The sequence below is a fragment of the Curcuma longa genome, chromosome 11 (assembly GCF_044706935.1).
Source record: "Curcuma longa cultivar G26 ecotype Majalengka, Jawa Barat chromosome 11, ITB_CL_G26_1.1, whole genome shotgun sequence".
NCBI lineage: Eukaryota > Viridiplantae > Streptophyta > Magnoliopsida > Zingiberales > Zingiberaceae > Curcuma > Curcuma longa.
The window spans coordinates 30534185-30557757 of NC_133871.1; the positions used below are offsets into that span (position 1 = coordinate 30534185).

Genomic DNA, 23573 nt, shown 5'->3' on the forward strand with positions numbered 1-23573 from the left:
AGGAACGAGTGATCAATAAATAAAAAAGTTTGATCAAATCATCTTCAAGAAAATAAAAGAAACCTGAGTTATAAAAAATAAAATAAATTTATTGATGTCTGGTATTTTACTTATAGTGGTAGATTAGGCTGAAGATCCTTTAGTATGGCAATTAATTAGTTGTTTAAACGCCAAAAGCAATACAAAGGACAGTCATTTGAATCTACTGGAATGATTTTGTGCAGCAATAGCAGAGACTTGATATCATTATGGCATAACAATAGTGAAAATAAAATTAACAATGACGATAAATATATAATGATTTTTTTTTAAAAAAAAAAAGAGAGAGTATATATAGGCAGAAAGAGCTATCTGCAATTATCACAAACAGTCAGATACTTGTACAACTATTGACAGCACCTTTCTTTGAAAGTTGTTCCACAGTGAGTTCAGTGAAATTGTTCCAACTTAATCTAAAATAACTTAATTGTTACAAAAATTAACAATGCTTGGACTAACACAGATGTACAGACTTTGTTCATAGTATAACTGAAAATGGAATTGATTATACTGGGCCAGCAGGTGCTCGATCTGAATCTGTCATGAGGGGCAGGCTGACTCTTCGACAGACAGTGACTATGGGACTATCAGCTAAAGAAGAAGAATAAACAGTGGCAGTATGTTGATAGTTACTCAGACGAGCAAATATTTACATCAGTCTGAAGAAGAAGAAGAAGAAAGAAAAAAGGTGGGCATTAAAGTTGGTCACCTTACAATTAGAATAAGGAATAATACATCTCTTCTCCAATTTTGTGAAGGGAGCATCGAAGGTAAGAGTTGCATACCACATTAAAGGGACACTGTCTGATGTCCAAAAAGCATATGAAGATAAAGAACAATCCATCCGGCCATGGAAAAGACAGCGAAGATGTGAACCCAGAATAGAATAGAAGCTGCTTCCTTCCCGCAGCCTCTTAAACTAGCAACTGCACCTGTTTGCATAATTGGTAATATAATTTAACAAAAAATAAATCATTAGATGATAGGATAGGATCTAGAACATGAAACACAAGGGAACCTGGAACTTCAATTTAAAGCAATGTAGCTATTTCAAGGGATCAATATAATGTGCACGAAAAAAGAAAGGATATTAGCAAAAAAAGGGTTACACTAGATTTGCTTCGCATAAGGGGTCGAGGGATTGTAAGGGTTCAAAAAAATAATACCAGAAAGGACTGACGTGGGCATAGTGTGCTGCAGCAGCAGGACAAATTTGAACATTTTGTCACCCTTGGGAAAAAGACCAAGCTTGTCTGCAATAGTGATGATGCCAAGTCCTGTAGGAGGAACCAAAACCAATCTTCCGAATATGATAGCAGCGGTTGTTCGTAAACCCAGTCTCCTACTGCCTGCGCCAGGGCCTGGAATATAACAAGTGTCATTAAAACCAGTAGCTTCTAACATTATGGATTGTCTACATCCAAGATGCAAACCCAATCGTTAGTGTTTAGCTTAATTATTGCAGCAATCACTCTTAATGTAGCTGTTCAACTTTTACCAGTAATATCCTATAAGCTTGGCCACAAAATGTTAAACAAATTTATTATTAGTACTCTTACCTACAGTTAAAGTAAGTTGTTAGTGGAAACTAAACCTTATTCCCACTTTTGGCATTTATCCCATGGTTGAAGCTAATGAGAAACAACTAAATGCTAATACCCTATCAAATGCACTAGATTCTAACAACAAACATTTCTAAATATTTTCAGATGCTTATTTTTATGACTATGCAATTCAATATTCTTTGAAAAAGTACCTATAAAAAAACGTCGTGGTTTTCCTCTGCATGAAAGTTTCATAACCTCCCGTGAACCCAGAGAATGAGATGCATGGTCATGATGCTACAAGTCCAGACTATGAGACAGAAAATCACTTGAAATTTAACAAATTGCCATAGCAAAATAAGCTTATCAGTCTATCCATCCATTGAGAGTAAAAAAATGAATAACCTTGAAGAGCCATGAGGAATAGAATTGGAGAGCTTAAGAGATCCTCACATTCCAGTATCAGATTCAAAATCTAATTTCTAGGCACTTGATCAAGATGATTGCTATGGTCAAATAACGTGCCAATTCTTCTGGAGCAAACATATTGGGTAAGTAGGAGGTTAGTTGGTGAGGAGTGAAGACTAGACGAAAGAATTGTCACTTGTATAGTGAAAATAAGTGGAAGAACTTTAGACTAAGAAACATAGGATATCATACGTATATGTTTCATTAAGAAATGCTACTTAAGAAATAGCAGATGACTTACCCTCCACAAGATTTCCACCCAAAGCAAGCAAAATACACGGGATCATCGCTTCCCTGCAGAGCAAAGTACACGAATATGAGCCACCTAACGGAGATTTTGTGCTTCCAATGTAACTACAAAAATAGAGGCCCTCAAATATCAACTATGCAAATAACTAGGTCATTATCCAGCCACCAGACAACAGCTTTAGGCTCATCTCATCAGTTCATTATAGTTCAATTAACACAAAAATGGATTGCCAATAAGTTCACTTAATTCTTCAACTCAAATTTACTAAAGAAAAACTGCAGTAGGAACTTGATATTTCCTAAACAGTTCCAATACTCATACTAACAAGCTTTACTGCCAGCTTGAGTATAGCTTCTTTGTACTATTATTCTTCATAGAAATCAATGGTGCTATTTTGACCATAACAAGGTAACTAAATTTTTTTGTTTTAAGATTCTGTTTCCTGATCTGATTGAACCACAAAGTGTAACTTGAAGGAAATAATCAAATCTTTCCTTGTGGAGAGTCAATCAAATCACGGATGAAAATAGAATATAATCAATTAGAGTGATTTGATTGAGAATAATTTATTTTAGGCAGAATAGTTTTATTTATTTATTTATTCTTTATTTATTTATTAATCTCCATTGTAATTATAAAAGTGTGTCTTGGTTCATTAATGAAATAAAAGAGAATTTTTCTTTTCAACTTTTATATGACATTAGAGCAAGGTTCCTCTCTGTAAACAAGCACGTGCAAGTCTTCTCCTCCAAAGACAACAATGATGCCCACCGATTCTTCCACTCAATTCACAGGTGAAAAAACTTTCGTCGTTGTCTCTTCTCTTTATGAAAGCAACGTCTCATCCTTGCAAATTATGGTCCATAAGCTAAACAGACATAATTATTTGCAATGGACCCAGTCAATGAAGATAGTTATATGCGGCAAAAAGAAGTTAGGTTATCTTACGAGCGATTCTTCTCAGCCCACATCAAGTGATGCATCGTACCAGATCTAGCTGGTCAAGAATTCAATCGTGCTTGTCTGGCTACTTAATTCCATGGAACCCAACATTAGCTATCGTTATCTCTGGTTCAAGACGGCCAAGGAGGTGTGGGACGTAGCTTGGAAGATGTATTCCGATCTGGACAATACTTCTCAGATTTTTTGAACTACGATCAAAGCTAAAAGAATTGAAACAAGGTTCGAATTTTGTGACAGTACTTTTCTAATCTTCAAAATCTTTGGCCCGAACTTGATCTATTTCTTGAAAAAGATTTAACGTGCACTGATTGTAGTGTCAAAATTCATCACAATATTGAAAAGGAGCATGTATTTGATTTTTTTTTATAAGTCTTAATCGTAATTTGGATGAGATAAGTGGTCACATTATTGCACGTAACCCATTTTCTCTCCTGAAGAAGCTTTGGTGAAAGTCTGACGGGAAGAAGCTCGTTGTAAGATCATGCTTACTAATGAGCTTATTACACAACAATCCATTAAAATAGATGTTTCAGCTTTGATTTCCATCAAAAATTCCGCACCAAATCAATGTCAAAATGAACGTCCTTGGTGTGAAAGACTTGTTATCTCCGGTGTTCCTGCTCCCTTCATCAAAAACCAGATTAACAATATTGTAAATTCCTCAACTAAATGACCCTCAATGCTTCTTTCAGCTCTAATGTCGGCTCCATGACTCAATCTGGTAAACTCAATTCATCCTTTTTTAATCATTCAACAACCTCGTCGATCATTAATTCTGGGGCCTCTGATCGCATGACAGATGACTCGAGTCTTTTTTTTCCTATAATCCTTGTTCTCGTTAAACTACTGTTAGGATTGTTGATGGATCATTAGTTGTATTTGCTGGCATAGGCAATATTCGATTATCTCAGCACATTATTTTGAAATCTATTTTTCATGTACCTGCTCTAAAATGCAATTTGATTTCTGTCAGAAAAGTCACCCTTGATAATTAGTGTTTTGCTAAATTCTTACCTTTGTCGTGTTAATTTCAGGACCTACCATTAGGGAAGACGATTAACAATGCTAAAATTCACGAAGGTCTTTATTACTTTGAGAATAAAAAATTGTCGGTCTTTAGTGCCTCATGTTGCTCTTAATTCTATTTCTTATGATAAGGAAATAATATCTTGGCACTATTCTCTTGGTCATTCTAGTGTTGGTTATTTGAAACATTTGTTTTCGTCATTATTTACTAATAAAGATACTTTGTCTTTTAAATATGAAGTGTGTCAACTAACTAAGCATACTTGCATCCATTTCTCTTCCAAACAATATAAACCATCTATCCCATTTTCATTAATTCATAGTGATATTTAAGGCCTCTCACAAATATATACCTCTCATGGGAAAAGATGATTTATCTCATTTATTGATGATCATACATAGTTACTTTACTTGAGTTTATCTTCTTAAGGACAAATCTAAAATTAGTAACATCTTCAAAGCCTTCCACAAAATGATTCAGACTCATTTCAAACAAATATCCAAATTCTTAGAACCAATAATGGCAAAGAATATTTCAATGTCATTTTAGGTGACTATTTAGTGGAAAATGAAATTATTCATCAAAGTTCATATGCCAATACCCCACAATAAAATGGAGTTTCTGAATATAAAAATTATCATTTGTTGGAGGTAGGTCATGACCTTATGTTCACCATGCATATGTTCCAAAATATTTATAGGGAGATGCAATCCTCACAAGGACGTGTTTTATCTATTGTCTCCCTAGTCGCTCTATAAACTTTGTTACACCTTTGTCTCTTTTCACCCAAACATATCAATGAATTTTCAGCTTCAATAATCTATCTTTGAAGACGTTTAGATATATAGCCTTTGTGCATGTCCATGCTCATAAGCGCAACAAATTTGATCCTCGAGCTCTTAAAATTATCTTTGTCGAGTATTATCCTACTCAAAAGGGTTATCATTGTTATCCACACACAAAGAAGACATATGTTACTTGTGATGTCATTTTTTTCAAGGTGTCCCTTATTTCTCTCACACTTCGCTTCAAAGGGAAAAGGATGATGAAGGTTTAAAAAGAATCAACCGCGAACATACCATAGACGACACCACGGCCATGGTGCCAAACAAATTGGAGGAAGGGGAGAATCAGAACATGCCACGGCCTAATCATGGCACATTCCATAGTCATGGTGACGACTGCGGTGACGACCTTGATCTCCATAATGTGCCACAACCTAATTGTGGCACACTCCACGACCGTGGTAACGGTTGTGGTGATGGCCATGGTCTTTTGAACGTGACATATTCCATGGTCGTGGTGATGATTGGGGTGACGGTTGTGGTCTCCAGAGTGTCACGGCCTAACCGTGGCACACTTCACAATCGTGGGGACAACTGTGGTGATGGTCGTGGAACATCTTCAAAGGTGGATGAAGATACCCTTCACATGCTTAGTGTTAATTTGCACACCACACTTGTCTCCATGTCTAATCCTATCCAAGTTAGATCTCAAATTAGTGAAACAGGAGGAATATAAAGTCAAAAATCGGATATCCTGGTTTATTCAAGGAAAAACAAACTTCTTAAGCTAATGAAGAAATTGTAAATCCTTGCCATAGCGAAGAAGATGAATCAATGGTAGAATCCTATAATGAGTCAGGTACATTTCTCGATCTTGATATACCAATTGCATTAAGAAAGGTGTTTGATCCCGTATTAAACATCTCATTTCGAACTTTATCTCCTATTCTAATTTATCCTCTATATTTAGTGCTTTCACTTCAAAATTGTCTAGTGAATTGATTGAGATTAGAGTGAAGGAAATAATCAAATCTTCCTTGTGGAGAGTCAATCAAATCATGGATAAACATATGATATAATCAATTAGAGTGATTTGATTGAGAATAATTTATTTTAGGTAGAATAGTTTTCTTTCTTTATTAATCCTCATTGTAATTATAAAAGTGTGTCCGGGTTCATTAATGAAATAAGAGAGAATTTTTCATCTCAACTTTTATATAAATTCTTAAATTTAATAACAAGAGAAACTTTGCAGGTGAAAAGAGAACATATCAATACCCAAGGATAAGACAACTATCAGTGAAGAAGAATAACGGAGCATCATTGGTCAGGATGAAGTTCTTCAAAAATGGTATAGTGCCAGTGAGAATTGCCAGAGCCTGATGCAACATAAAACATTAGTCATACCTGATGCCCCATAAAACATGATTCATATAAAGTAATAATGTAAAATAATTGCTTCTATATAACACTTTAAAGACAAAATCATTTTTAAAAAGTAACATTACAATGAATGCAAGTAACCACCATCAAAAATTGAGAGAATTCCACATTTTCCCCCAAATGTTTACCCCTTTTGCAAAATATCCGCAAAGTTTCATTATAATACTTTAGTAAGTTGCAAATTCAACTGATTACAGTTTGTAAAGCTAAACTAAAACATGCATTAGAGAAGTTAAAACAAATATGAAGCTGTAAACAAATCCTCATTTTTATCTTAAAACAAAAAAAATGGTGCATTATACTAGGCATGCCAACACCATTTTCTACGTTCTCAAAATAAATAAATAATTAACATCACATGTCCATGAGACGAGAAACTATAGAAAATGCTTTAAGTTTCATATATTGAACATCCTAGTGACTTCAAATACTCACTGAAGCAATAATGGGAGGCTGAAAAACTTGCTTTAGCTTTAGCTTTTCCACAAGATAGCATAGAGTGCCAATTATCTACACAAGCGTTCAATCCCAGTCAGATATACGATAAGTTATAAGCTCAGATATTCACATAAGAAGTTAGAATTTATAAATAAACTCCAAGAACATTAAAGAAGGTTCCTTCAGTTTCCAAACTAATACTCAATTACCAATTAACATAAGTTAACAGGTAATGACAATGACAACCACAGATTGTCATTGCTTAAGTTGCTTATGCAACTAAATAAGCCTTGTGGCCACATAAGGAGGATACATGCTAAACAATCCTTGGCTTGTTAAATTCAAAGCCATGTTCAAGTTAATTATTCATTGCACTAAACCAATTTTGCCAAATTGACAGGCAAAAAAGCAAGTTATATATATTACTCAGGCCAACAAGTAAATTGTTTTGTTATATGCATTGCAACTTTTGGTTAACAACTATTACATGTCATATATTGCATGTTATGCAATTTTTTCAAAAAAAAATGCAAACAATATGAAATTCGACTGCATAGTTTATGTGTAACTGTAGGGACATATGCAATTAGTATTAAAATATTAAAAATATATGATTGATATCCAATATTTATCACTTGCAAAACCAAGTGTTTAACACTTACAATTCACAAGCTACTAAATAGGATAGCATAAAGTTTTAAGTCAATATGATTTGGTTCAAATTAATTTAAATAAGCATATAGATATAATTTTCTTACTTTTCCTTGTTTTGGAGATTCAAGTCTAGTAGATTCAGCCTCTCTTGAAGTCAGCAATGGAACTTTCTCAGTTTCAGAGTTCTTATCCAAAGGATGGCTAGTTGGAAGCTTTGTCTCTTCTGCCCCATCAAAGGTTTGACCTGGTGGCGGTGCAAGCATCTGAAAAACGTAGGTATACAAGACTATTGCACCAACCTGTCAATTTGCAAATAAAAGCTTATAAGGTCTCTCTGAACATAGAGTCTACTGGTGCCAAAATACATATTTTGGAATGTCCAGAGCATAAACTGAACAAATCTAATCTTGAAAAAAATGGAAAGGAGATGGAAGCTTTATTTTTATAAATAAATATACTTCGCCAACTGAGGCTCAAAGAAGAAACAACTTTCAAATTCTTCACCATCAAGTATGAATTCTTCCATATATAAACATAGCAGAAAACGTCTTTTCAATTATTGAAATTCAATCGACCAATGTCATAGAAATAGATTAATTTTAACTTCATTCTAGTTTCACAAATTAATTGACCAATTATCTACCTGACACACATGACATTAAGTATATCCAAGTTTCAAGTAGTAAACCTAAATCCTGCTCTCTTTACGCAATTAACAAAGTGCATCTTAAATGAGAGTTAGAACCCAAGCAACCAGATGTGCTGCAAAGGAAAATTGAGGTCATACAACAGTTCCTACCCCACAACCCCCCCCCCCCCCCCCTTCCCTCCCTCCCCAAAATAATAATAACAATATTAATATTTGAGACTCATATCTAAAAATAATCTGCTAGAAATCATTCATTAGTCAAGGGGAAAAGCAAATTCCACGTAGACAGCCCTAAATGGTTTTGTTGATGCTGTAGTCAAAGAAAATAGGCACACGGATAACTTTAAAGTGTGATTAAAAGTTCCCTGAATAAATGAAATGAATGTTGCTTGGATTAAAGCTTAAAGTGGAACACTACTTACCCACTGGCCAAATGATATGTATGCATTTCCATCTTGGCTACATTTGGCAGAATCACCAAATGGATTTGATTTGTCCCGACATAGAGCAGCAATCAAAACAAGAGGTATATTCCCTATGTTTCCTGTACACAAGATCTTAGAAGATAATCGAAATAAAAGAAAAAAAACTGATAATAGCAATTTGATGCAGGCCACAAAGATCACTATTCTTAGTAGAATCTAGGCATTTCTTCTACGTCACATATAGAAAAAAGTTAAGTTTGTAAAACAACTAGACAAACCCATCAAGGTGGGAAGAAAGTATAAGTCTCTCTCTGCTTAAATATTTATTGCAAAATTTCTGCAGTATAATATGAGTTCCTTTGAATTTCATTATGAAATGGATTTGAATCTCTTTTATTTGAGAAAAACAAGGAGTTCTAACCTTTAACTTGGTTATTGCTACAAAAGTGTAAACACAAGTAGCAACAACAATCTATCTAAACAGATTGCACATTGACAAAGTCTAAATAAGTGATGGCAAAGTAGAAAACGTGTCTCAAGATGTTTAATTAGGTAGGATGTTAGGCACCACTTCCTTTTAAATACTTAAGATAAAACTTAGGGAGTAAAGCACATAAATACAAAATCAGAAACATGATTCAGTTAAAAGAAAAATAAACGTAAGTATGATGAGCTAGAAGTTGAGCATACATATACACTAAGTCCTAAAAAAGGAAACAACTGTACCCTAACAGGAAATGCTGATTAAGATTGGATATCTTACCAATTCCAATGTGAATGATGGTGAACTTGAAGTAAGGATATGGTGGCTGAACAATGGAGGCAACAATGAAACCCACAAGAGATCCAAATATGGTAGATAGAATTATATTAAAAGGAATGAACCACCTGCAGATGACAGAAGTATTGATATCTTGATTTGTTGCTAGACATATTGTTTACTGAGTTGAAACACGAGGATAGTATTCTTCTCTATCAATGCAGAGCAAAAATATTTGTGTCTCTTGGAGTGCATGTGTAAGTGAAAGAGTGAAAACATAAAAGTTTTTGGCACTAAATAGCAACCCAAACAATAAGTAGTAATCCAGCACGGATGCATTAGCTCAAAAAGGAAAGGGAAATTCAGAAATTACCACATAAAAGTTTAAAACAATCCAACCCTCAAGTTTTGGATCCTCTAATTTAGCCTATTATACTGACATTTATTTCAATCTAATACTTGTTCATCAAAATTCCTAACAATCTCAAAATTTGACAAGACAGTAATCTATCTACACAACCAATTGAGCATTAAATTGAAGGTGTTTTGTTAAATAACCTTTCTTAAAAACAAAAGATCCTCAAGCTATTAGAAGTTCAACATCATGAATCCTCTTTATATCAAGTTTCATGTCCTTAGGAATGTGTATATCACATAAGTTCTTGTGTTTCTGCAGCATATGAGCATCATGGAGCTCATGTTATGTGACTGTTAGCATCCAATATTTTGACACCAGTAGCAGTTTGGGGGACATTGGGTTACAGAAACATATTTCTTAAGTTAATCATAGAAGACTAATTGAGATCGTTTAGAATCAAATGAACAAATTGTGAGTGACCAAACTTAGTGTCATAAAATTTTCCAGAATTAAAGAAGAGTGGTGCAACTACAATCCAATAAACTGATGTATCATTGTCATGAAACAGTAGCACATATAAAGATGATATTTGCTGAAGACCAACAAAATCCTCCATTAAACAAGAAAAGAAGTTCACTGTTAAATTATCATTTCCAGTTTTCTAGATGCCAACATCCAGTTACAACACACACCAAGTACATTCAACAATGCTACAGTAAACAATAAATAGCAGTTGTTATAATAATACCACAATATAAGTTATTTAACTACAATAAGGAAGGATCACAAAGCACATTTATAAAGTTCCATAGGAAAAAAATTAACAAATGAATAATGAGAGCACCATCGATGAGTCTTACCACTCTAGTAGCTTTTGCCAAGTGATTGCACGCCCAAGTTGAGAAAAAATTAAGCATGGAAGGAGAAGAGAAAAGACAAGCTGCAACGTGTATTAGACACCATGTAAAAATTTGTGTGTCTAACCAAAGAAAAAACAAATAATTTACAAGAACTTAAATTGACAAAACGATTAATACACAACCTTCTTTTTTTGCTTTTGCTTACTATGGATTCAAGATGCCCTTACATAAAATCACTCTCCTTTTTATTGGCATGTATCAAAATTTTTCTTCAATTCCTGTTTAGTTTACTATCAAAGAAATAAACCTTATATTTCCTTAGAGATTAAAAATCAACCACTTTTCTCTCATCTTTAATAGATGAGTGAACTAGAAGCATATTCAGGACATACCAGAATTTTAGTGATATTCATAGTATGATGTAATATTATCTGTGAAGATGGTCATTGTCTATTGTATTTATGTAGTTTCATTGGAGGAAAAATTAAATAGCTAAATTAGCAAATAAACAAGTAGAAGCACGAAGAATGTGAAAGAAGTTCAAAAGAACTATGCCTATCTAGTAAAATGAAATTGTCAAAAGACATTAGAATTGTGCTCACATGAGAATTTGATTCATAGAAGCAATGTTAGATTATTCTGATTCAAAGATAAATGCAACAAGATAGAGGATTTCAGTTGCAAACATGCATCATGTGTTGGTGGATCTACTACAAATCACTACCTAACCTTTCTCTTCTTTCTTGGGACACACCACTAACTGCAACACATTGAAAGGCCACTGGAAATTCTAAAATCCTTGTTGATCATTGGTTCATCCATTTCCCACATTATGGCAAGTCTTTGGCCTTATTTAAATATACTCTTCATGCTGGAAGAGAGAATGTAATTTGGAACACTAAAGAACCATAATATAGCTTGGGAAAAAACAATTGAAATAGGTCTTAATCATCCGACAACGACAACAACAACAACCAAACCTTTTCCTACTAGGTGAAGTCCTATATAGATCCTTCTACGTCATTAGACTCTATCTCCTACTCTATCATCATCTATATTTAAATAAATTTTATCTTATTTTACTATTGTTAAGCAAGTCTCTTTTAATTTTCCTCTTCTTCTATATAGATCCTTCTACGTCATTAGACTCTATCCCTTATCATGTCCATCACTCTATCATCATCTATATTTAAATAAATTTTATCTTATTTTACTATTGTTAAGCAAGTCTCCTTTAATTTTCCTCTTCTTCGTTTAATATGTGTATTTGTCATAGTTTCACATCGCCTAATTGAAGTATTTATTAGTCATCTAAGTACATATTCGTACCATCTTAAATGTGTCTCCCGAAGTTTTCCCTCAATAGTTACAACCCCGACTTTTTTTCTAATATTCTTATTTCTTATCATGTCCATCATCATATGTCCGCATATACACCTTAACATCTTCATCTCCGTGATTCTTATCTTTTCCTCATGTGCTCGAGTCATAGTTCAACATTGAGCTCCATATAATATAGTAGGTCTAACTGTCGTTTTGTAAAACTTCTCTTTAAGTTTTAGAAGTATTTTCCAATCACAAAGAACACCTTATCCATTTCAACCATTTGCTTATATTCTATATAAGGCATCTTTCTCAATCCCTCCATTTTTTACAAAAATAAACTTAAATACTTAAAGCTCTCAGTTACAAACAACTTGTCATCTATCTTAACAATTGTATTATTACATTTAATATTGTCAAACTATAATTCTATATATTCTGTCTTTACTCTACTAAGCCTAAAACCTTTCACTTATAGTGTTTCCCGCTAAGATTCGAGTTTAACATTTACTCCTTCACGTGTCTCATCTACCAAAATAATATTATCTACAACAATATACACTATGGTAGCGTGTCTTGCATGTGTCCAGTGAATTCATCCATGATTAGCATAAAAAGATAAAGACTTAAAGGTTGATTCTTGATATAACTCTATCTTTATAGGAAATACTTTGGTTGATCCGCCTGGAGTTTTCACTCTTGTCATTACATTCTCATATATATCCTTAATTATTTCAATATATACTATGCTAACACCTTTCATTTTCTAAAATTCTTCATATAATTTCTCTCGAGACTCTGTCATAAATTTTTTCTAAGTCGACGAATACCATGTGTAAGTCTTGCTTCTGTTCCCGATACTTTTCAATTAGTTATATGAGAAGATACATAACTTCTATTATCGACCTTTAAACATGAATCTAAATTAATTTTCAATTATCGTGGTCTCCTTCTTTAATTTTTTTATTACTCTTTTCTAAAGTTTCATAGTATGACTCAACTTAATACTCCTATAATTTGCACAATTTTATACGTCTCTTTTGTTTTATATAAAGGGACTAAAGTACTATGATATTTTTTCCGTTTTTAAGATCAAGTTGAATAACTTCGTAAGTCATTCAATACCTGACTTCCTTAGACACTTCAATACCTCTATCGATCATCTGGTCCAACTACTTTTTCATTTGGCATCCCATTTAAAGTTTGTTCTACTTCTGAAGTTTGAATTTTACGATAAAAATTTAAATTTCTATACTCCTCTAACCTACTTAAATTACGTAAGTTAAGTTAGTCACCTAAATCTTTATTAAAAAGTTAATGAAAATACATCTTCCATCACTCTTTTATTTCTCATCATTCACTAGTGCCCTATTGTATTCATCATTAATGCATCTTATTTGGATAAGATCTCTTGTCTTCCTCTCCGTCGCTTTAGCTATTTTATAGATGTTCATTTCCCCTTCTTTTGTATTCAACTATCGATATAAACATTCAAAAATTTTATGCTTGACTTCACTCACCACTTTCTTGATCTCTTTCTTAGCTACTGCATACTTTTCTAAGTTTTACACATTCTTACAAGTGTATAATAACTTGTAGATTGTTCATTTTCCTTCACTTTCTCCTGTACTTTCTCGTTCAATCACTAAAATTCTTTACTTGGTAGTGCACGTCCTTTTGACTCACCCATTATACTTTTGGCTATCATTTTCAACTTTAATGTCATATTATCCCATGTCGTATTCAAGTCGCGTATTTCTCCTAATACTTGTACTTCTACCCTCTCCTTAAATATATTTTATTTTCTATCCTTTAACTTCCACCACTTGATTTTAAAAATCGTGCATGTTTTCCTTCTATTAATACTGTGCTTGAGGCATATATCCAATACAGTGTTAATCATCCGCATTAATAATTTCTATATTAAAATTCATTTATGGAACTTACAATCCAGTCATCTGTTTGCTTTTTTGCAGAATATAAAAACCTCATTCAACAAGAATATTACATGGAGGATATTCATCATAGCTTTGCAAAATTTCAGGTGTTATTATGAAAGTCATGATCATAAACAGACAGACTCAAGTAAATTACAAATACAACTACACAAGTTAACTAAAGTAACTTGATATAGCATAGTTCCAAAGAGCAAATCTTTATAATAAAATATAATCTATCATGAATTTTCAATGCAGAATGTTCATGCTATAATAGACAAGAATATCATACATCATCAATCTTTATTAAGGAGAAAGGAATACCTTCATCTAACAGTCACACACTCTCAAGGAACAAAGTTTACCAACTCATCACATGCACTCACAGAGAATAATGTAACAACTTGTCCTCAGATCAGATTCAACAATGGTCTGACAACAATTTCAACACATGGTCCAGGTATAAAGAGGTGAATACCATCTCCATTTATGGCTCAAAAAGGTACTATAAGGGCCTTGCTCCAACTGATATGATACTAGTTAGTACCTGACTGCTAGATACTAGTATGCATTGTAATAACTGATAGCTGGAACCTACTAGAAGGCGAAAAGTCACACCAAATTAGAAAGGCAAGAATTCCTAGAGTGATGAGATCAGGCCAAGGATAAAAGGTGGATCTATCTGTCTCACTTGACTCATAGATATTATCTAAGACTGTTTTATTGCATCCTATAATCATATTGATTCAGGCTAGTGAGTCCACTTCACTTGTCTTCCGCATAAATGAACAAAGAGCTCAAGAAAAATAGCCACGCAGCTGAAATTCAGAAATGCATATCAAGTTGTTGTGACCTTTTCTCCAAGACTCTGAAGTATGAAATAAATTAATTGCTTGTAAATAAACCCTAAGATCATCTTATGATTGTTCAAATTCACAATTGTTATGGAAGAATCTCAAAGTAAAGCAAAGAAAATGACAGAGAAGGATTTTCCATAAACAACTGTGTAAAGTAAGTTCATTGTAACTATGAAATCCATATATATTTAACACAAACATAGTTAACCATATACCCCATTGAGAAGCTTTCGGCCATTTGCAGGAAGAATGTTGACGTACTTGGACGCCATTAGCACCCCCATAAAGCACATGGTAAACACTTTTGCTATTGGTAGAACAGCAAATTTCATCGAAGCAAAGATGGATTCGCCACTTCCGGCCTGATTATCGCTTATAATCTCCAAAAGAGAACGCTCCATATTGATAGTGTTTAAATTACGATAACGCCTACAGAATCCACAAGCAAAATTTTTACCAGGTTGTCCTCTGAGGTAACTAATTGGAAATAATATATGGAGCAAAGATAAATTCACAAAGACTCAAAAACTGGTAGCCCAGCAAAAAATCAAATGAGAAAGAATCACGCAAATTCTCACGTATAGACTCCAGAAGATAACAAGATGGAAGCGGCAACAAGGTCAAAAATATTTCATAAATAAGAATGCAGGCGAAGAAACGAAAAAAGCTACGCTGATATCAGAAAAAAAAATTCCAACTTTAATGTTCAAATCAAGATCTTGTATTGCTGATGCAATCCCAATGTGCAGAAGCAAACAAAACCCTAATTTGAACTAGAACGTCGAGACCTAATATTGATCAATACTTGCTGTCTTTATCGTCCTAGAATAAACCAGAATCAACCGAACATTGAAGAACAACCAGAATCAACCGCAAGAACCGGCTTTCCCTCTTACCGGTTCTCCGTCAAGAAAAACTCGCGTTGTCTCCTGACCTCTCCCTTAGATACAAAGCCTCCAAGAACGCTCCGGCGACTCTACTCCCTCACCTTGCGCTCCGAAATCGCAGAAACGACTGCTGTGTGACTTGTGATTCCTTCCGGGACACCCCCTTTTATAATTTGAGACGGAATCTTACCCATCGAACCCGGGACTTATGCAAATAACATATTAAGAACCTACGACTGCGAATATAAAAATATAGAAAAATTACGAATACGTTTATAATTAAGGAGTAGGATGTCGGCAGTGATATATTTAATATTATACTAAAAATGGGATCAACTCAACTACATTGAGTGTAGATCAACAACGGTGAAATTTACTGTATGAAATATCAAAATTGTGATATGAAAATGTGTCATGTTAAATTTTATATGACGTATTTGTAAAAAAAAATTTAAATATGAAATCACACATGTTAAATTTTATAATTTTTTAAAAATGGGAAAATGTATTATTGTTCGAAGATAAATAATAACCTAAAAAACCCTTTTAAACTAAAACATTGACAACTAGGTCCTTCACACTTCACGTTAGAGGGGTGCAAAACTAGCAAAACGGTCCTTGGAATATCAAGATAAAGATCAAATTTTTTTTTTGAGGAAAGCAATAGAATAGAACTGATTCAACTGGATAATGTACAGATGTTTGATGGAACCTTAGATTTCATCCGATTTAAATTTTCTTTTTTAATTTCATGGTGAAAAGAGATGCGATTGCGTAGTTAGCTTCGTTTGTTCTTCATTGATTGAGAGAGATGCAAACCACAATTTATTGGGATGAATATGACATTTTTGTGTATCTTTGGAGAGAAATGAACTTTTTTTTTATATCTAAAAACTGAATATTGTTCATGGTGCTATATTTTAATGAGAGAGGCTTAAATTTAATATTCTCAGTATTAGTAATTAAATATCGTATATAAAAACTTCAAAGCACTGTTTGAGTTGACTTTGAGTAAATTTAGCGATGGGTTCCAGTTTTAAAAGATGTTGGCTGGCATCAGCCAATCATGCATGTTGCGTTTACTTGGACAGAAGCCATGTGAAAAGCCAAGTGTCAAAGTTCACAAGAATCTTCTAGTGTTCGTTTGGAAAATTATACACGCAAGTGATCGATGGAACCGTCCACCTCTTCAATTAACTCCTTGATTAATTAGATTGTACGAATTGAATATCTAAATAACGGATCGTTAGCAATTTTATTACTTCATGCCGATTTCGACCTGACCGAAAGTCTTCGAATTATCTTTCTCTCTTTCATAATTTTTTTTTTCATCACAAATCCATCGGCTCCCGTGCTCTAGCTTGAGTAAGATAATAAGTGACGTTGCCCTTGGTATCATGATTGATTACTAAACTTGTAGAATATTTTATTATTACTGTTCTGTCGAGATCGGACGCGTCACCCGCCATCGGATTAGCAAAGTTGATCGTTGAGGAAGCAGAAAGGAAATGGATGGGCCCCCACGGTCCTCACAAGCTCTAAAAAATTGTTAGAATAAGAAGAGAGTGAGGATGGAAACTAAAGGTGCTATGATGCAATGCTCTGATACTCAAGTTAGTCACCGATTCGAAACAGGAGGAGAAAATCAACAAGGATGTTAGTTGAGTGCATATGATGATTATGCATACCTGCATCTACAAGGAATGGAAGTTATATAGACGTACAAGATAGAAATGTCATATCGTGATTAAGAAGAATATGGAGATTCTGTCAGAGGAGATGTCCATCTAAGTAAAGAGAATGTCCCATCACCACAAAAAGTCATGTCATTCATCTTAATACGGTATCATACTGCATCATTACACCGCATTAAAGAGGTAAACTCTTCTGTCTAATGATTGCCTATGTCTCTCGTGCGATAGCCTACCTAGCTGCCGAGGAGAACGAAGCCGACTGAGCATAGTAGGGCATCGAGGGAGTGGGACATGGTCGGCAGAGGAAACTCGAACCGGAGTCAAACCTTAAAAGAGGTTGGGTGCGAGATCCGAAAGTGAATCTAACACCGAGTCGAGTGTTTGACCTTGACTCAAGCTGCCTTCTAAGTCGGGCTCGGATGCTCGAGTTGAGTAGAATACTGAGCTGAGAGAGAGAAAGGAGGGGGCCGAGCGGGCTTGGATGCTCCAGTTGAGAGTAAAGCCTAACGAGTTGAGTAGAATACTTGAGTCGTTGAGTTAGGCGTGGGAGCCCGAGCTAACGCAAATTTGAGCTGAGTCGTCTGCCGAATGGTTATTGGACCTTGACCGGGGTAGTTCCTTGATTTGGAGTCGTCTGTCCGACCTAACTGAGTACTGAGTTAAGATTACCGAGCCGAGAGCCTATCCAATAGGCTCTGAAAGTATGTTTCTGATCTGACGTATCATCAAATTAGGTTAAATTTTGATCTTCTTGATCCAATCATACTAACCCATAACAATTACAGTGTGGCTTGAGGCTACGATCTAACTAATGATTCATTCCCTTCGGAGGCATGCACTTGGCCTTCGATCTCTAAGAAAAGAGTACCGTCATTTCATTTTAAATTCAATGATATTAAAGCGTAGAAGCATCCTTTGGACTTCTGAAATATGTGCGGCGCAAGGAGGATCTTGGAGTTTCTGGTTCTTGCTCAGTCTAGATTTTTCATGATCATACCAATCTCCGTTGCAACTTCACTCATAGCTGGGCGTTCTTCAGCTGACATCTGCGTGCACACCAGTGCCAAGTCCACGAACTGCTTGAAACCGATGAGATTTCCTTCCTCCACTAGAACCTTGTCCATTACATGCTCCAGTCCATAGAATTCCCTATCATATCTGTTCACTGCCTTCTCCACCGCACCAACAATGTGCCCGCCGGCCTTCATCGGGCTCCTGGCCGTCACAAGCTCCAGCATCACCACGCCGAAACTGAAAACGTCACTTTTCGCAGTCAACTGGTTGGTCCTGAAATACTCAGGGTCAAGATAGCCCTGTGAATGATCGATCGACGCCGTGATCAGTAATGAAATACTTGGCTTGTTTATGATGATGAAATACTTAGGAATGTGTGCTTACCCATGTTCCCTTGACAAAAGAAGACGCATTGCCCGTTTCAACATCTTTCACGAACTTGGAAAGACCAAAGTCTGCTACTTTTGCATTCCAGTTATCATCCAGAAGGATATTGGTCGACTTGATATCCCTGTGGATTAATGGCGGATTAGCATGCTCATGAAGATACGCTAAACCAGTGGCTGAGTCCAATGCGATCTGTATCCTCCTTTTCCAGTCCAATAGTTTAGATTTTGATGCTGCAGCAAATTGGGGTTGGTCTGTATCAATGAAAAAGACAAGCCAAGAGAATTAGGAACCCCATTGCTGTGGAGATTGTACCTGACAAGTTCTCGCTCAAGGTTCCATTGGAGATGTATTCATATACGAGTATCCTTTCCTCCTTTTCATAGCAAAAGCCACAGAGCTGTATGAGATTCTTATGGTGCACTCTCGACAGCGACTCGATTTCTGTTTTGAACTCAAGTCCACCTTGCAAGGAGTCTTTCTGCAACCTCTTGATGGCCACTATTTGTCCATCTGGAAGAAATCCTTTATAGACCTGTAGAGAAGGAGGAACAGATGAAGAACACACGGGTCTGTAGGTATTAGCAAAACGTTGAATTTCATCAGTACCTTGCCATAGCCTCCTGTTCCAATTACTTGGGAGTTGGAGAAATTCTTTGTGCATTTCCTGAGCTCATTGAACGAAAAGAACCTCACTGATTGTTGGTTTGGCGCAGCACCAACATCTTCACCATTCGATCCCCATGAAGCTGAAATCATAGACATTAGTCGAGGTGAAAATTCTTTGCTATCTCAAGAAGTGATTAAGCTTGACTGGATGAGTAAGATACAGTACCAAAAGGATTGCTTTTATTGATAGCTCTTTCAGCTTGCTTCTTTTTCCGTATCGCGTAGCTTGCGATGCAGACAACAGCTAATGATGCAACAGAAAAACTGATCACCAGTCCAATTATCAAGGTTTTGCTCCCTGACAGTCACCAACAGCAGAAAAATAGGTAAGATTTTTTGAAGTGAAAATACATATGATCATTGTAAGAATTCAGAACAGTTACCCCTTTCTTGGCACTGATAGTCGAACATCATGAAGTAAAATGGTCCAAACACATCTGGGAGTTTATCAATTTTGCTGTTCAGATCCAGTTTCATCAATATTTCTTTACTCGTGAAGCACCTTGAACTTGAACCTGAAGGGCAAAAGTTCATGTGCACTTGCAAGTACTCATCACTATCGAAGGAGTAATTGTTGATCGAGAATTCTCGTTGAGCTACTCCAAGTTTATTTGAAATTCTTTCCCTCAATTGTGGGGTATATATTGAATCATTTAGATAACTGAAGTAAGGCGACCTGAAGATTGATTTTGCTTCGTAAGGATTCGAACAAGTGACATTATCAGACAATTTGAATGCAACATCTTGTCCTGGAACTCGGCAGTATTCTGTTTGGTTTATGTGCATGTTACTGCAAACCGGATTCCCCACGAGTCTGCAGATATGTGATTGGATCAAGAACATGCAGTGGAAAATTACCTTAGAAATGAGGAGATAATCTTAACTGTGCTCACATTAGTCTGTCATTGTAGTTGGAAGAGACCATGACTGAGGTAAGTAAATTGTTTTGAAAATTTACCACCTTTAATTGCTTGCTGATGTTGGTTCCCATATTGAGGGCGCCACTGAATGAGTTCCCACTCAACTTCCTGTCAGTCGAACATGGCAAAGGCACTTGAAATGAGGTACTTTTCTTGGTTTCTTAGACCTTCTTCTGTGCTATGAAATACTTACACTTCCTGTAGGTTCGGGAAGCTAAACAGCGTTTCCGGCACTTCCCCATGAAGCTCTCCAGCCTCGATAGCTCTGACGAAGTGATTCTCAGATTAAGCACTGCATATCTTGAAGGAAAGCTACAATTCAAGATTCATTTGAATATTAATTTGGCACACTTACAGAGTTGTGAGATTTCGAAGTACATATGAGAACCAAGATGGAGCCTCTGAAGGATCAAATGAGTTGTTGCTCAAGTCCCTGTAAATGACATCAGGCATAAATGGATAATCAATCTCCCATTTCACCAAATGGAAAAAATCAAGCTAGTTCTGAAATGGCTTCTTCTTACAGATTGTAGAGGGCATGCATTCCGGTCATGTTTGGAATCATTCCTCTTAGCTTGTTGTTTGCTAAGTTTCTAAAACAAAGGCAAGCAAGGATCAGTTTCTCAAGCTCAGAAGTTATTTGATCTCATTGATTCCAGAAATCACTCACAGCACTTTGAGTCCTGTCAGATTGTTGATACTTGGAGGAACTGGTCCAGTCAAAGAATTGCGGTCTAGCCGTCTGAGAAAAAGCGCAAGAAAGATTCATTAGATATAAACAAACAGTTTGATGATAAGGAAATAAATCGCAAGCACTCACAAAACTTCTAGTTTCTGAAGAAGTCCGATCGATTCTGGAATAACCCCAGAAAGGTTATTGCTGTCGAGCAGTCTGAATGTAAACAACAAGTTAGAATGCAGAGGGCCTATTACAAGGAAGCTTCAGGTGGCAATAGAACTGATACATCTTACATATGTATAACATTCATGCTAGAGCTGAAAAGGCTTTGTGGAATTGGACCTGATAGCTGATTCTTGTTCAAGTGGCTGATAAGAACATAGTTCATCATTGTTAATTCTTCACTGCATAAGTTTTTTCTTTGATCATGAAAGGAAAACTAAGGCTTACAAGTGCCGAGCGCGAACCAGCTGATCTAAACCTGAACCTTCAGTTGCTGAAGTTGGGATGCTTCCAGTTAATTGATTGTTTGCCAGGTCTAGCCATACGAGGTCGGCGAGCCTACCCAAGGATGCAGGTATTCTACCAGTAAAATGGTTTGCATTTAATGATCTGTGACACAGGTTGAGGTGGGAATCATCAGACAGACTCTTGTTCTTCAGCTAAAAATAGCAAGACAGTGGAAACCACATCCTTACAAGGTCTGGAGCTGAGTTAAATTGCCTAGTTCATCAGGAATAGTACCACTGAACTTGCAACCAATCAGTATCCTGAGAAGCAGTTCAGAGAGCATCTAGGTTATGTTTGTAGTTGAGCACTATGATTCAAGAAATGCAGAATGATGAGATGGAGAAATTGCTGATGGACTCACAGATCCTTGAGCTTCTTCAAATTTCCAATACTCGGTGGAAGTTGGCCATTGAGATATCGGTTATTGGAAAAGTCTCTGGATACATTGGTGGCACAATCACAAACTTAAGGTGTGATTCATTCCTTCCACAGATTTCAGAAACTAAAACTTATGGCAAGTGTTTGAAGGATTGGATTTAGTATACTAAACTCACATGCGCTGCAATTCAGTAAGATCTCCTATGGCATTGCTTAGTGTACCCTTAATGCCCATGTTGAATAACTTCCTGAAAAAAAATGAAGTGAAATTCTACCAGTTTATTAAAATTTCAGCACAGTTTGAGATAAACTCACAGCTCTGTGATCCTTGAGTTGCTACAATTGACTCCATCCCAATTGTCACCACACGGATCATCTGAGTGCCTCCAACTCGAAGGTCCATTTTTCCATTCACCAGAAAGAGATCTGAGAGCATAAACTGCCAGATTTTAGAGTTGGTAGTTAGTTCATCAGCTGATTCATGGCAGCAACTGTGCTAATTCGTTTCGTAGAATCGGAAAAAGAAGAAGAACAGTACCATCATGTGGATCCGTGCTACAGGAGCCAAGTTGCTGATCAAGCAGCCACACGAATAGCAGAAGCAAGAATTTTGTACAAGCCATGACTGCAACAGAGAGACCAATTCTTTCCTTTCTAGATTCTGCAAGCAAACATAAAACATACGCCCATCAAGATCTCAAACCTCTCTAGAGCCGGCAGTACTTCTTGAGTATGAAACGAAGAAAGATTTTAGGGGCTCGAAGAAGTATGGAAACAGAAACAGTGGAGATTTTCCATCTGTGAATACTGAAGACACCATATGATTGGCCAAGAATTTAATAAGTCTAAGATCTTTCTCAAGCCAGCTAGCCAAGATAAGGACAGCACTAAATGCTCGTCAAACACGATATTGTATCTTACTGTACAGGTATTCCTCACATACGTACAATTAGTTGGTCTTTCTTAAATACATAAGTTAAGGTACCGTGTTTACTCAAGTTTCTTTGCTGATAATGAAATCCAGCAAACATGTAAAGAATGGAACTTGAAGAAGCTGGGTTTGTTTGATTGGCTCAAGTAACTATTTAACTTTATTCATATTGTCTAGCTTTAGCCTGTCTAACTCAACATAATGTAGGAAATAGTTTTTATATTAGTCTCATGTCCCTTATTTTGGTTATGTTAAGGAGATTATTTTGGTTAATGGTTTCATCAAAAAGATAACAAATTGCATTATCAGAGCTGAATAAACAGAAACCACCTGAATTATCAGATCAAGAATATAGACAAAATAAAGACATGAGCAATTGATAGATGCTAAATAAGCTTTAATTGTTAATGTTTGTAGCTCCCAAAATAGATGCTTAAATGTTTCCATCTATTGCAACTCCAATAGCTGATGATCAGAATTATTGGAGGTTTAGCAAGCTCATGGAGACCAGCAAGTCCTCTAGCTGAATCAAAAGCTATGTTTCAGTCTTCTTTTCACTTAAGTTCAAAGCTGAATATAATGTTACTGCTGTTTTCAAAGAAACAGATGTCAAATTGAGATTCATCACTTTAGTTAGATGGTATTTCAATTTGATACCCTTGTTTTTGTACCAATATTCCTGAATATTGAAATAAAGACCTCAAATAAAACCTTTCAGAAGTAA

The 23573-nt window shown here is 35.6% G+C and overlaps 2 protein-coding genes across 2 annotated transcripts; both read right to left on the reverse strand.

The window, feature by feature from the left end:
* Window positions 1-334: 334 nt before the first annotated feature.
* On the reverse strand, window positions 335-15800 carry LOC141839413 (protein PIN-LIKES 6-like). The gene is made up of 12 exons (XM_074727154.1): window positions 15677-15800; window positions 14996-15209; window positions 10664-10743; window positions 9449-9573; window positions 8683-8804; window positions 7716-7910; window positions 6955-7029; window positions 6355-6455; window positions 2293-2345; window positions 1206-1400; window positions 825-971; window positions 335-698 (listed from the first exon to the last, which is right to left on the reverse strand). The coding sequence occupies exons 2-11, from the start codon at window positions 15179-15181 to the stop codon at window positions 829-831; spliced, it is 1275 nt and encodes a 424-aa protein (XP_074583255.1). The 5' UTR covers window positions 15182-15209; window positions 15677-15800; the 3' UTR covers window positions 335-698; window positions 825-828.
* A 2281-nt stretch (window positions 15801-18081) lies between these two features.
* Window positions 18082-22701, reverse strand: LOC141837974 (leucine-rich repeat receptor protein kinase HPCA1-like). Its single transcript, XM_074725348.1, has 19 exons — window positions 22457-22701; window positions 22234-22357; window positions 22095-22166; window positions 21902-21976; window positions 21729-21800; window positions 21481-21642; window positions 21324-21398; window positions 21172-21243; window positions 21022-21093; window positions 20876-20944; window positions 20707-20784; window positions 20545-20616; window positions 20325-20459; window positions 19815-20245; window positions 19598-19729; window positions 19372-19511; window positions 19078-19297; window positions 18760-18995; window positions 18082-18674 (listed from the first exon to the last, which is right to left on the reverse strand). Exons 1-19 carry the CDS (start codon window positions 22539-22541, stop codon window positions 18333-18335), a joined length of 2664 nt encoding a protein of 887 aa, XP_074581449.1. The 5' UTR covers window positions 22542-22701; the 3' UTR covers window positions 18082-18332.
* Window positions 22702-23573: the final 872 nt, after the last annotated feature.